General features: G+C 40.2%; 1 protein-coding gene across 1 annotated transcript in view; it reads left to right on the plus strand.

Annotated features, from left to right (window-relative positions):
• The window catches only part of tmtc2b (transmembrane O-mannosyltransferase targeting cadherins 2b), a 162,657-nt gene that overhangs the window by 131,847 nt on the left and 15,146 nt on the right, over window positions 1-15,664 (plus strand). The window contains exons 9-10 of the mRNA XM_067420190.1: window positions 9,416-9,497; window positions 12,253-12,367. Coding sequence (XP_067276291.1) covers window positions 9,416-9,497; window positions 12,253-12,367 — 197 coding nt within the window. The remainder of the gene's footprint in view (window positions 1-9,415; window positions 9,498-12,252; window positions 12,368-15,664) is intronic.

Here is a 15,664-nt window from a genome sequence, read left to right on the forward strand (position 1 = left end):
TAAAATTCAAAGGGTTCCCAAACAACACTGGACCTCTTTCATTTTACAGACAATCAGATAAATGACCAATTAGGAACTCTGTGAACATCCTTATCTGGCAGTCAAAATTCTCTAAATGAACGTTAAATACCTTTAAGCTTGAGCACACATAGGCTTTCCGAGAAGATACCGTTATATAAAGAAACCTTTTTCCATCAATAAATTGAAACCGAGAAGTTGTCCCTTAAGACCAAAGGCATTCTTTCTTTTTCTCTGATCCTAAAACCTAAAACCAAAAAACTGATCTAGCTAAAAAACAGAAGACCGGATTACTCGCACGTATGGACTGGTTCTGAATTCACTCAGCAGCAATCCATGTGGACAGATATGAGAGAAGATGTGTTAAAAAAGGGCTGAGGGGAGGCGATCGCTCTGAGAGTTTACCTGTGCCTGTCTCCTTTCATTTCCACTCTGGCCATATGGTCCTCTTCAGGCCTTTTTCATCCACGAGGCCACCACCAGCTGATTATGTAAAGAAAATACAGGCCGTCTTAATTTAGCATCTTTGAAAGCTCAGCAGACAGTACAAGGAAAACAGTGTGTGATAGAAAGAGGGATTGTTCTGAAGGGTTCTAGCAGGAATGGAGCTTCACAATTAAGTGAGTATGGCAAGAAAATCAAATGAGAAATGTGATGGAATCTCCACTACTTAGCGGTATTGTGTAAAGTCAACATACTTTCTTAATACAGGTTCCTGTTCTCGGTGTGAAAGATTAATCTGTGCATGCTATTCTAAAGATACAAGTCATTTTTTTTATCGCACTGAGTAATAGCATTTGAACATGTTCCAGGCTGTGGTGCTCATTTTGGAAATGTTGGTTCGTGTGCGTTGTGTCAATAAGGGGTCTCTCTCTGAAAAAATGTCCTGTACTCTTTCATCTTTCACTAAAATTAGGCAAAAATGCTGAAGCTGTAGCCAAAATGTGTATATACTTTATTTAAATACAGATGCAGGAATGAAACACATATTCATACATACACATATACTGTAGAATTTGGGATCAGTATGTTTCTGAATGCTTTTGAAAGAAGTCTCTTATGGCTCAACAAAGGCTGCATTTGTTTGATTAAAAATACAGTAAAAAAGTAATACTGTGTAACATCAGTACAATTATTTTTAGTACAATATTTGAATATCTTAAAATGTATTTTACTCATGTGATGCAAAGCTGAATTTTCTTCAGTCTTCAGTGTCCCATGGTTTTCACATGATACATTTCAGATTATGTATTTTTACATATATTGTACAAACGTGTTTTTAAAGCATAAATCTTACTGATCCCAAACTTTTGAAAAGCATATAAATATATAAATAAAACTCTATAAACAGTTTAGATTAACCAAACATTTCTGTTAGTTGCATCATTTCATAGGCCAAGAATAAATGATGCGAGATCAAAGGGCTCTGTCTCTCTGTCCCTCTCTTTCTTTGAGATCCCTTTCTCAATCAGTTGACTAAAACCCCCAAGACACTCTGCCCTCAAACATCCCAAATAAGGGACTCACTCTAGAGGGCTGCACTTCCGCGGGACCTGACGCAACAAGAACAATTAATGTAAAAACGATTTACAGGCACGGCAATAAACAATGGGCAAGGCGTGTGTAAGGCTGGTCAAGTCTTGGCCTTCCCCTGCCTACTGTTGCTTCTGATTACTTTTGGAGGTAAAAGCTTCCCATCAATGCTGATCTAGCATCATTTTTCTCCAAAATCATAGCATATGAGTGAAACAGATTTGGCAAGTGATTCAGTGTCTATCTATGTTGAATGAATGAATGAATGAATGAATGAATGAATGAATGAATGAATGAATGAATGAATGAATGAATGAATGAATGAATGAATGAATGAATGAATGAATGAATGAATGAATGAATGAATGAATGAGGCATTTCTATATTGCTTTCATATGTACTACTGTACACCCAAATCGCTTCACACTCATGTCAGGGGATCTCTCCTCAACCACCACCAGTGTGTGCAGACGGCACCCACAATACAACTTCACCACACACCAATGAAAGGTGGAGAGGAGAGAGGGTGGTAGAGCCAATTCAGTGAATGGGGATTATTAGGAGGCCATGATTGGTAAGGGCCAAGGGGGGAGGTTTTGGCCAGGACACTGGGGTTACAAAAAAAATCCTTAAAAATCCTTTTTCGGTCAGGCTCGAAAGACATGTCTGTTTTGTTTTGTTTTTCTTAAACACTCACCTTGCGTCCCAATTCGCATACTATCCATCCTAAATAGTATTTGAAAATAGAATTAGTATGTTCCAAATCATAGTATGTTGAAAAGAGTATTCCAAAGGTACCCGGATGGTTTACTGTTTCCGGTCCGAATTCGAAGTATGAATCGATGGGCACTCAAACAGCTGATATTGCCCACAACCCACTGCAAGATCGTATGGGGATTCGATTAGAACTACAAACGCGGATAAAAAGCGTTAAAAACTAAACTACAAACATGGCGGATGTGCGAGTCCGGCGGTTAAGTAGAGAAGTTTAGATAAAGGGGTTTGAGTGACCAACTATCAATATTTAACCTGACAAAAATATATTTATTCAGTGTTGTCCACATTATATTTCACCTGCAGCAGCATTGTGAACTTTTGTAATGACAGGTTTGCCCACAAATGGCAGATCAACGAGCGGCTACATTTCTCTCCGATACAGAAGGAGATTAATCTGCATGTGGAGGATTTGAACTGTGACGAATCTGACGATTATTGACAGGGCAGTTAAACGGTGACGGGATGCACGTAACTAAGTGACAGAGTCCGTTAAAGATGGTGAAGTAGTATGTCCCGAAGCTTGCATACTTTTCTGCTACACACTCAAAAGTATATACTTTTTCTTCACAAAAAAGAGTACATACTTTTAGGACGTAGTATAAGTAGACGAATTGGGACGCAGCATCAGAGGTGTTTGAATCCACTCACCGATCAAAACACCAGAGGTGTTTTTTTTTCAGTGCTGAGTTCTGCACGCTCACGAATCATCTCGTTATGACAAAGTGTAGCCATCATGAGAGATGCGTTGTGCAGTCAGCTTCATTGATTATAACAGAACTTGTGGTTCATTTTTGATTAGATCAACTAAAATGAGTGACAGCTTTTCATTGACTATAAAGGGAGCAGTCTTTGCACGCTTTCTGCCTTACCATATCATGCATGCAGTAGCCTATAATTGCTTTTCAGTTAAAATAACAGTGGTTTGTGAGTGTAGATGCTTTACTGACAAATCATTTTTTGGGAGTGTTTATGCTGGGTTGTGTAGGTTGTTGCTAGGTTTTCCTCTTTCATGGAAATTTCTACTATGTATACTTTTAAGAAAACATGAATTTTGTGGGTTAGAGAGAAGAAGGTAACACATTTTTGTGGGAGCAGGAGCAGAAGAATCTGTCCTTCACAGACTTCTAACTTACATTTAAAACCAAAGAAACCAAGTAAACTACACAAAATTCCTGAATAAAGCCATTTGGAGAGGCCAGAACTAAGTCAGTCCACCAGAGACAAAGTCAATCCATCACAGAACCGCACTGCAGTGATGAAGCTCACTCGAGTGAGAGCAAATTCAAAAGGTGTTGTCTTGACTTCAGAGCTGTATTGATTTTGAACAAAGTTTTCGGCTCAAAGCTTTCAGGTCCTTTGCGGTTTCTGCTTGCTTAATGCAGAAGCAGAGTAAAACATGAGTACCCATAATCCTTTGGAAAATAAAGCTTTCTCGGGGACGAGGGCATCTGGACTGTGATTTGATCACCTCACTGACCTTGAATAAACTTGAGAGGGCAATAAATGCAGTATCTGTTTGGTAGCTCCACTTATGAAACTAACAAAAGCTTGAACTGCTGTGATAAGAAAAAAAAATCATATAGTTACAATTGCAATTAATTATAAGGCATGATTGAATTGCCTGAATTTATAGCTTTTTAAATTAATTACACTGAATTAAAGCATTAAATTGACAGCCTAATAAGGATAATAGCTCTTTAAATTGGATTTAGATAATACAACATAATTATATGCCAATGCTTTCTGTCTCTTAAAAACTGTAATATTTGAAATATTATTACATTTTAAAATAACTGTTTACTATATTAAAAAATGTAATTTATTCCCGTGATGCAAAGCTGAATTTTCAGCTGGACTCTGACAGTCTTCAGTGTCACATGATCCTGTGAAATCATTCTAATGTGTGGATTTAGTGCTCATGAAACATGTATCAAATGTATACATTTGTGAAATATTATTGTGAATGGAAGGAAGAACTAGACTAGAAAACTAGACGCACCCTAGCAGCAGCAAATCTAATTTGCCGTGAGTGTCGTCTAGCACCTCTCAATACACTTCTGAGCTGTAAACGCCAAACTCTGGTCAGGCCAATCACATTGTGTATAGAGTCGGTGGGCGGGGCTTAACATAATGAGGGCCGAGTTGCGCTTGCGTGCTTCTAGTAAACAAAGAAGCTGGCGAAAGGCGGTCTTATGAATCAGCTTTGACCGCGACTCTGGTAGAGTTAAGCTTTTCTCTGAGAAAAGAACAAAGGACGGCACTGAAGTCATTCTTAAGAAGGAAAGATGTGTTCTGAGATTTGCCGACCGGATACGGCAAAAGTAATCTGTCAACTAGCTCTGCTTCCCCTTTATTCATTTGGTTGGTTGTAGCGCTATCCAATTGTGTGCACGCCGTGCAGAGGGAGTTTGAAAGACAACCGTTTGTCCTGCCCCTCAGATTGAGCCCTGTCAGTGGTGAGTTTCCAGACCAAACATCTTGATGTGGGTCTGGCTTGTCAGGCTAAGGAAGAACAGCATTTATTTAAAATTGAACACTTTTACATTAATACAGAATATTCTGTCACTTGTGTAGTCTTCTCTATGTCATTAATGAATGTAAAACTGTAAAATGACAATCTAGAATTGTTTATCCAGTCAGCATCACATTTCCAGGTGGGGACAGGGAAATCTACACGGTAAGGGGTCGAAAGAAGGAGACATGATGAAACTCATTCCTTTCCCCTGCTGTGCTGACCTTCCCTGACCTCCCTTCACAAACTCACCGGGTCAAAGAGCCCAACCCCAGGGATGCATGCGTGTCTGTGTGTGTGTGTGTTATGAGTGCTTCAGCTGCGTTATTGAATTCTCTCATTTCCGTCGCTAATCAGGCTCAGAATCCGTTCGAGAACACCTCTGAGACATTGGAACAGCAGTGTGTCTGTTGTCTCACTGATGTCATGCTCAGATTAAGGGGTCGGGGGTCCAGCAGAGAGGTGTGTGTGTGTGTGTGTGTGTGTGTGTGTGTGTGTGTGTGTGTGTGTGTGTGTGTGTGTGTGTGTGTGTGTGTGTGTGTGTTCAGAGGAAAGGGGGTGAAGCAGGATATTGCTTTAGAGTGATAACACGACCTCAGCGAATGACACTGACACGTGTTTGTCAGGAACTTGACGAAGCTTATCTTGATGCATGTCCTTACTTATTCAAGTCTATTTTTTCATATGTTTTTGAGCCAGTTATTATCATTTGCTGTAGTGTGTCAGTAGGAAATATCAGTTCACATGCCATTAATTGCTATAATCCAAGGAGATTTGTGTACGCACGGTCTGACAACAGCCGGTACGCTCCACACATAGATCTGATCTCAACATCTTTGAGTCCATCAGATGGTTGTTACCGTATTACGTATTACTTCTTATTATGAAGAAACATGAAACTGAGACAGACTTAATCCAGAAGAACTGCATCAATGTCTTCAAGACACTTGAAGAAACCTATACCTGCACAGCTACAGTACAGAAAACTTGCAAAAATGCTGAAAAGTTAGGATTTGGTGTGACCACCCTTTGCTTTAAAATAGCTTTTGTCCTACACTTGCACATAGCTTTGCAGGTAGGTTTCTTTATCTAATCAGGGTTTGTTTGTCTAATCTATCCAGGCTGTAATATGTGGCCTTGTTAGATGATGATCAACGATATTTTCTACACCTGTGACTGGTCATGTTTTGGCCCATCAGTACAATAGTACAGAGCCGCTAAAGGTACCTGTGCAAAAAAAAAAAAAAAAAAACTTTTTACAGACATTTGCATGTGCACAATAAGCTTTTTTTTTTTTTTGCAATTTCCTGTTTATGTATAGCCTGGTTTTACCAGACTCTCGTACATTTCATTTGTACATAGAGTCTGGCCACTCGCCATTGACAAGGGTTTATTTCCGCGAAGGCGGGCACCCTGTTGAGGTTTAAAACTATTGGATCTGCCCTGAGCCACTCTGGATCTGCCATAACCAATCACTAACGTTTGGTCGTGACGTATGTCATGCGCCCTTCGCTTGTTTCACTCATGGAAATCCGACAAAATAAAAGTGCACATGTGCATGCCACCTCTGTAATAAAACTATAGGATAAAACCTAAAACTCGTGCATTCGGATTGTGATTTATTTACGCCACGGTGGAGAGGAGAGTTTTGTGATCGGGAACGCGGCGCTCACATGGTCCGTAACATCATTGTATGCTGTAAATAAAATGTCAAATGCTTGGTATGATAATAAATGCTGCTATAAATAACAGACCAATTCAAATGTTTAAGTGCTTTTATTTTAATTTGTTTGAGCAGTGATGAAATATATTGCTCTTCTAAGTACTTGCCAGCATTTTAAGGAAATACAAGTCTAGAAATGCATCCTAATAACAGCAAAGCAACTGTATGGTGCTCAGCAGTGGTCAAAAATGATTACAAACTGTGAATTTTGAAGTGATATATTGTTGAAAACTCAGAGATGTGGATTCGGACAGCTGTTACATCAGCACGACCTTGCGTTTGTCAAAAGCAGTAGGTAACTCGGCCGGGGATTTTTACGCGGGTGGTGAGAGACGTACGGCAATAAAATAACTGACCATTCCCTGTAACTTAAATGATGGCAATACCTTTCGACCCCACGAGAAACAGTTAACGTTACCGTCCGAATAGCTTCAGCCAACTCCTTCATCACTAACGAAGCGATCTGGAAAATCAAACTTTTCCCGAATTTACCCTGTTGGAGGGCCACAACATCATGGCCACCAACAAACCCCAGCAAAGACTGTTATTGCTCCGGCTTTAACTTCTGGATATTCGGCAGCGGTGCCACAATGCAATGAATGGTTTAGTTTGCATCTTTCTCCGCCGCCATTACTGAACTACATCTCAAACTAGCGCTCGACATCAACGTCATCGTTCTCAGCCACTCCCTCTGTTCGCTGATTGGACCGGTAAAAATTTGTTCGGAGAAAACCTAAGACTACACAGCAGTCCCAGACGTAGTACTGAAGGAAAATGAAAATTGAGCAGAAGTACTTAAGAGGGCAGAGCCAGGCTAGTTTATGTATACTATAACCTTTCCTTTATGCGTCACTGCCATTTTACTATTAAAAAAATTGAGTATGGATGCACATGAATTAAAGATCTATTTGCACAATTTCGCTTTCGTTAGGGCATTATATCTCTAATATTATGACAGCCTCATGTCCGTTTTAACACACCCTGAAATGAAATGATTTCATTTCATTTTGTGCTATTTGCCAACACTGGGAAAAAAAATATTTTGCTTTACATTTTGTCCAAACTTAATTTGATTGTGTTCAATCCACTTACATAAAAGTCAAATTGAAGTCAAACTTAATCCATTTGTGTTGTGTTACATGAATGATTTGTGTTGCATTAACTGAAACTGGGCGGGGCTTGTTAGTCCCCAGCATGCTTTGCATATAGCTAAATCAAGACAGAGTAAATGTTGTCATGTTATAAGTAAAAGTTTTATTTTATGTGTTTTTGAGCAAGATGAGAAAGGGGGAGACTTGATTGTGTTTTATAGTGTTTGATATTCAATTAGGTTGGAATTATTTAAATGATTTAAATTACACTGGGTTACAATTGTGGAGAAGAGCGGAGCATTTTCTTAGGCTGTGGATTGATACAACCAATGTCATAACGGCTTTCAACAGAGCTTTTAATTCTAAGCATTTAAGAAGATAATGTGTGGTATTGCTAGCTAAAAGTTTGTCAACTAGCTAATGCAGTATCATAATTCAGGTGTGTAACATTAAAATATATGAAATTGAAGTGGATGAATGAATATATGATTTTTTTTTTTTTTAATGGCTGAATCATGTGAGGGAGCCATATAAAATGAATTTGAAACTACTTAATTGGATCACTTAAAATGTATTCACTCGATGTTGACGTTGCAAATTATGCTTGTTTAACTTAATTGATTCATGTGGGACCAATGTACACAATTAAATCATGTAAATCCAACACACTTTTTTTCAGTGAAGTTCAAGGGTCCATAAAAAAAAGATTTGGCTTTTGTTTGGGCAGTACGTCATATTTCAAGGCCTTATGTCTGCTCTAACGAAGCAAATTTAACTCTGACGGAAAAAATAAAGTAGCACAATTGTTTTCAGAAATAATAAATTGGAAAAAGTGTTTCTTGAGCAAATCAGCATGTTATAATGATTTATGGCTGTATTTCTTGCCATCAAAAGAATAGCATATTCTGCCGCTCCACCGCTCTAACCCTTTTTTCTATTCCCATTGCATAAACTATAAAAGTCAAGTGTCCCATGTGACTTTTCTTTGTCTTTCACAATCCTGACACGGTGTAAGTTCGCAAACATCCATGTCTAACATTAAACAGCACTGGATGCGTGTAGTAGGCGTCACTGTGAGTGCAATGCATTGATTTAAAGTTTCACATAGTTGCTTTGGGGATTTAAATTATACAGTGTAAATAAAAAATATATCACTGTTTTGCAGCTGGTCTGCAGATAACTTCATGCACTGTTAATCAAGTGAATCGTGAGAGCGCGCTATGGTAATGTCTCTCAGACTAGAATTATTGTTTAAGGTTTAAATTGCATTGGAGGTTTATTTACTTTTTTTCTCACACAATTCTCTGGAATATTTGATTCCGGTCAAATAGTTTTATATGATTACAAAATATTCTTTCCATTTTATCTCGCATCATTTTAAAGTTGCTTTCTTTTTGCTTAAAATTATTTCTTAAATCAATATTTCGCATTTATTTATTTGGGAAGTAGCATATAAAAAGTAGAATTATATACAACAGTCTTACATGCAAATTCCCTTTTTACTTAAACAACAAATATTATTTTATTTTGTGTGATATTTTAGCTGTTTTCGGTTGTGTTTGCAAGAAGTGTGTTGTATTTAAAATCATTTAGATCATGCTGTCAAAGTGTGTAATTATACACACAATTGCTAAACATATTTCCTGCTGCTCCAGTGAACATTACGCATCAGAGCAAAAATCATTATGTTAAAGATAAAAGATCTCATAACCTCGCCTTAAAGAAATTCCTGATTATGATTTGCTTATGTTTTCATTTCAGGGTCAGAAAACTGAAGCGGAGAAGTTCTTTCTCAAGGCGATCGAGCTCGATCCTGCTAAAGGAAACTGCTATATGCATTATGGTTGGTATTGCTTTATTTCATCTCTCCTAACTGTGCCCAAGTCATCCAGTAGTCATCCAGTAATGCAAAACTAATGAGGTCATATGGATCCAAACACTGCATCTGCCCTAGCTTTGCTGATGTAGTGAAATTCGTGAAATAGTTTCATGGTTTCACTAAACTGCGTCTTTAGCTGACGTTAGTTTTGTAATTGAGGTTACGTTTCTAGGCTTTTTCACAGAAAGATAGATGTTGTTGTGCAGGAAGGCATTGTCTGGGTGTTATCTGAAGCATACCTGGAATACAGATGTTATTCCAGTGAGACGAACCCACACACGCCTCGGTGAGCAAAGAGATAATGAGACCATATTTCTCTGAGGGAAAAGCATATGATTGTGCATGTGTGTCTGCATGAACATGGTTTATCCAAATTATAGCCTACATCCATTTTCTGCAACTAAGACTTTTCTCAAAACAAAGGAGTTTGACAATATTTACAATAATCGTTTTAAACGCCTATTATCATTGTGCAGCACATCCTAATGGTTTGTTAATTTTTTCATTTGTTTCTATATTGACAGTTTTTAATGAAAATGTGACCTTTGTTGGGTTCATTTGTGTCCTGTCATTTTCATAAATTTGAGTCCATTTTGCTGTTATAGGAATGTTAAAGAAAAAAAAAAAAAATATATATATATATATATATATATTTATATATATATATGCTAAGTGCATTATTAATATTGCACAGTATGTCATATATATATATATATATATATATATATATATATATATATATATATATATATATATATATATATATATATATATATATATATTAATTTACAGTAGTTTCAAATTTGATGTTTAAAAAAGTTTTAGTTTTATCTCGGAATATGAGTTTTTTTTTCCTCAAATCCCTGGATGCTCCCATATATGGATTTAGTCGAGAAAAACACATAATCACTGGCTAAACACTGGCTAACCCCAACAATGTGTTTTCCACTCAATCGCTGCCAAGGCATCTGTGTAATATTATTTAGTACGTGTCTGATCAGACATCTTTAGAGCACGTACGATCCAAAGGCCATGAGGAAGATCTTCTATTTCCTTCTATTGTTCTCTGGTGTACAACCACCTTCCTGGAGAACTTGCCTTCTTCTTTGTATTTTCCGTTTTGCATGATATATCACATTGTCATTTACCACAGGGAGAAAGCTGCTTCATGCTCGATTTGTGCCACCCAGACATGCCTTCATTGTTGGCAATGTTTAACCCTTAAACCCATACCTCAGTTCTTTAGTGACACGGGATGTCATTCGCTACCCTCCACCTCATTCATTTTTTTAAAGTTAGACATAATCGCAATCAAATATTTGTACCACTGTCACTTGATGGTGGATCTGGTGAAAAAGCTGTCAGCAATCAAAATATTGATTTTGATGGTGTTGAAAATGATAGTTTTGAGAACATGTTTGAGATGGTGAATATGAGCCAGATGCTGAATGTACTGGGAAATGAGCTCTGATGAGGACAGTGATGATGGTATAAAACATCTGCTCAAACTGAACCCTTCCAAGCCCCAAAAGCTAACATGATATGCTTTATTTTATACTCATGTACTTGTAACTCTATTATCAGGAGATTTTTATATTATAACAACAGGTATAATATAAAATTATACCTGGATCTATATCCATCCATGTTAGATATAGATCCAAGTCGCTAAAGACCTGAATATAATAATGTGAAACATTCATGCATTTAAGGGTTAAAGTGCCCCTATTATGCTTTTATATAGGTCTCTGATTTTGTTTACATGCATCAAAAATACAATTTAATTATCTTATAATTGCAGTATCACCTCTTTTAGACACTGTCTGAAACAGCTAGATAAAGGATTCAGTCTCTAGAAACCCCTCCTTTCCAAATAAATACTTTTTTTTTTTTTTTTTTTTTTTTTTAAATACTCGTTTGTTGATAGGCTTATAGCACATGTTGAGAACTAAATGGCCAGTACCGTACCGTATCTAACACTGGAAGCTTCCTCGGCTCTTGTATACACAGTGATACGAACAGTAACAATGGCATTAATTTTACCATATCAATTTGAGTCCAATAATAAAACATTGAAAAAAGTCGCTGATTTGACTTGAGCTGGAAATTCTATGTGGTAGACATTTGTTTGCTGCCAGCCAATGAAATCCATAGACTGGTATTATGCAAAATTGTTACAAACCTACAAAGGTTCATACAAAACACAAACCACTATATTACACAGTAAATGTCTGGTAAAATGCATAATTGGGGCACTTCAAACTTTCTTCCTTTGCATAACATCACTTCTTATGTTTCTACTTTGGTCCATTGCTATTTGGAGAAAAAAAAAATTGGTTTTGGCCCAGCAGTGTTCAAGAGTGTGGATAGCCACTTCGCCAAATAGCAACAGGCTGTTTATTCCACTTCAGTCTTGACCGATGCCTCTAGCAACGATACTGCAGAAGTTTCAGATCCCAGTCGGTCCCCTTTCCACAACCTTACAGGAGTAAGCATTTAATTTGTCACGGAAACATGCCTATCGGAGAAATCTCAATTGGACAAATGGTCTGTCAGATGGTTTGCGCGGCGTGCAGCACCCTTGCTATCTCATGTTTCACAGAATCATTGAGAGGGCAGACCAAACTATCCGTCCCACAGCCAAAGGAAATATTTCACATTTGTCTTTCCGAGGGAGTAAAAGCAAATATAAAATGAAATTTCCCCTTTTCTTCCTCAGGTCAGTTTTTGCTGGAGGACTCGCGGCTTTTGGAGGCTGCCGAAATGGCAGAGAAAGCCGCCCAGTTGGACAGTGAAGAATTTGATGTGGTTTTCAGTGCAGCTCACATGCTCAGGTGAGAAGGACATGCTAAATCCATATAGACAATTTTTTTTACTATGATTAAATACCCTGGACAAAGCATAAATGTTTCCTGTAGCTGTCATCCTGGTTCGGTTGGTTCTGTTGAATTTGAATGTCAGGATGTGGAATGTACTGAATTGTAATTTGAAGGAAATGTTCTTCCACCAAGGTCCAGGTCGGTTTCTCTGCAAGGTCAATAAAAACCTCGCCAAAACCTTCAAGCGAGGACCTATCACGTCTTGAAAAAACTATTAAAAAATAAATAAATAAAATAGAACATATAATATATTAGGGATGCCACAATTGTCAATATAATATTCAACCATTCGGTACGGCATTGACGGTTCACGCTTGTGAATTGCGTGTTTTTTTTTTTTTGTTTTTTTTTTCGGTTTTGCATATGATTTTTTATTTTGGACCCACTTTATATTTGGTGGCCTTAAGTACTATGTACTAACATTTTAATTAATCATTTGATACAATCCACTTATTGTGTAAATACATGTCTTTACATTGTACTTACATTTTTAAAAAAACCTGCATGTATTTACTTCTGTAATTAATTTCTGTAGTTACATTTGTAATTACACAGTTGGCACTTCCCTTACACCTAACCCTACCCTTAAACTTACCCACACCACCACACCTGTCCCTAAACCTACCCTTAAACTGACCCACACCACCACACCTGTCCCTAAACCTACCCTTAAACTGACCCACACCACCCCACCTGTCCCTAACCCTACCCTTAAACTGACCCACACCACCACACCTGTCCCTAACCCTACCCTTAAACTGACCCACACCACCACACCTGTCCCTAACCCTACCCTTAAACTGACCCACACCACCACACCTGTCCCTAACCCTACCCTTAAACTGACCCACACCACCACACACCTGTCCCTAACTCTACCCTTAAACTGACCCACACCACCACACCTGTCCCTAACCCTACCCTTAAACTGACCCAAACCACCACACCTGTCCCTAAACCTACCCTTAAACTGACCCACACCACCCCACCTGTCCCTAACCCTACCCTTAAACTTACTCACACCACCACACCTGTTCCTAAACCTACCCTTAAACTGACCCAAACCACCACACCTGTCCCTAACTCTACCCTTAAACTTACCCACACCACCACACCTGTCCCTAACCCTACCCTTAAACTGACCCACACCACCACACCTGTCCCTAACCCTACCCTTAAACTGACGCACTCCACCACACCTGTCCCTAACCCTACCCTTAAACTGACCCACACCACCACACCTGTCCCTAACCCTACCCTTAAACTGACCCACACCACCACACCTGTCCCTAACTCTACCCTTAAACTGACCCACTCCACCACACCTGTCCCTAACCCTACCCTTAAACTGACCCACACCACCACACCTGTCCCTAAATCTACCCTTAAACTGACCCACACCTCCACACCACCTCACCTGTCCCTAACCCTACCCTTAAACTGACCCACACCACCACACCTGTCCCTAACCCTACCCTTAAACTGACCCACACCACCACACCTGTCCCTAACCCTACCCTTAAACTGACCCACACCACCACACCTGTCCCTAACTCTACCCTTAAACTGACCCACTCCAACACACCTGTCCCTAACCCTACCCTTAAACTGACCCACACCACCACACCTGTCCCTAAATCTACCCTTAAACTGACCCACACCTCCACACCACCTCACCTGTCCCTAACCCTACCCTTAAACTGACCCACACCACCACACCTGTCCCTAACCCTACCCTTAAACTTACCCACACCACCACACCTGTCCCTAACCCTACCCTTAAACTGACCCACACCACCACACCTGTCCCTAACCCTACCCTTAAACTGACCCACACCACCACACCTGTCCCTAACCCTACCCTTAAACTGACCCACACCACCACACCTGTCCCTAACCCTACCCTTAAACTTACCCACACCACCACACCTGTCCCTAACCCTACCCTTAAACTGACCCACACCACCACACCTGTCCCTAACCCTACCCTTAAACTTACCCACACCACCACACCTGTCCCTAACCCTACCCTTAAACTTACCCACACCACCTCACCTGTCCCTAACCCTACCCTTAAACTGACCCACACCACCACACCTGTCCCTAACCCTACCCTTAAACTGACCTACACCACCACACCTGTCCCTAACTCTACCCTTAAACTGACCCACACCACCACACCTGTCCCTAACCCTACCCTTAAACTGACCCACACCACCACACCTGTCCCTAACCCTACCCTTAAACTTACCCACACCACCACACCTGTCCCTAACCCTACCCTTAAACTGACCCACACCTCCACACCACCACACCTGTCCCTAACTCTACCCTTAAACTGACCCACACCACCACACCTGTCCCTAACCCTACCCTTAAACTGACCCACACCACCACACCTGTCCCTAACCCTACCCTTAAACTGACCCACACCACCACACCTGTCCCTAACTCTACCCTTAAACTGACCCACTCCAACACACCTGTCCCTAACCCTACCCTTAAACTGACCCACACCACCACACCTGTCCCTAAATCTACCCTTAAACTGACCCACACCTCCACACCACCTCACCTGTCCCTAACCCTACCCTTAAACTGACCCACACCACCACACCTGTCCCTAACCCTACCCTTAAACTTACCCACACCACCACACCTGTCCCTAACCCTACCCTTAAACTGACCCACACCACCACACCTGTCCCTAACCCTACCCTTAAACTGACCCACACCACCACACCTGTCCCTAACCCTACCCTTAAACTGACCCACACCACCACACCTGTCCCTAACCCTACCCTTAAACTTACCCACACCACCACACCTGTCCCTAACCCTACCCTTAAACTGACCCACACCACCACACCTGTCCCTAACCCTACCCTTAAACTTACCCACACCACCACACCTGTCCCTAACCCTACCCTTAAACTTACCCACACCACCTCACCTGTCCCTAACCCTACCCTTAAACTGACCCACACCACCACACCTGTCCCTAACCCTACCCTTAAACTGACCTACACCACCACACCTGTCCCTAACTCTACCCTTAAACTGACCCACACCACCACACCTGTCCCTAACCCTACCCTTAAACTGACCCACACCACCACACCTGTCCCTAACCCTACCCTTAAACTTACCCACACCACCACACCTGTCCCTAACCCTACCCTTAAACTGACCCACACCTCCACACCACCACACCTGTCCCTAACTCTACCCTTAAACTGACCCACACCACCA

This window comes from Pseudorasbora parva, chromosome 16 (assembly GCF_024679245.1).
Source record: "Pseudorasbora parva isolate DD20220531a chromosome 16, ASM2467924v1, whole genome shotgun sequence".
NCBI lineage: Eukaryota > Metazoa > Chordata > Actinopteri > Cypriniformes > Gobionidae > Pseudorasbora > Pseudorasbora parva.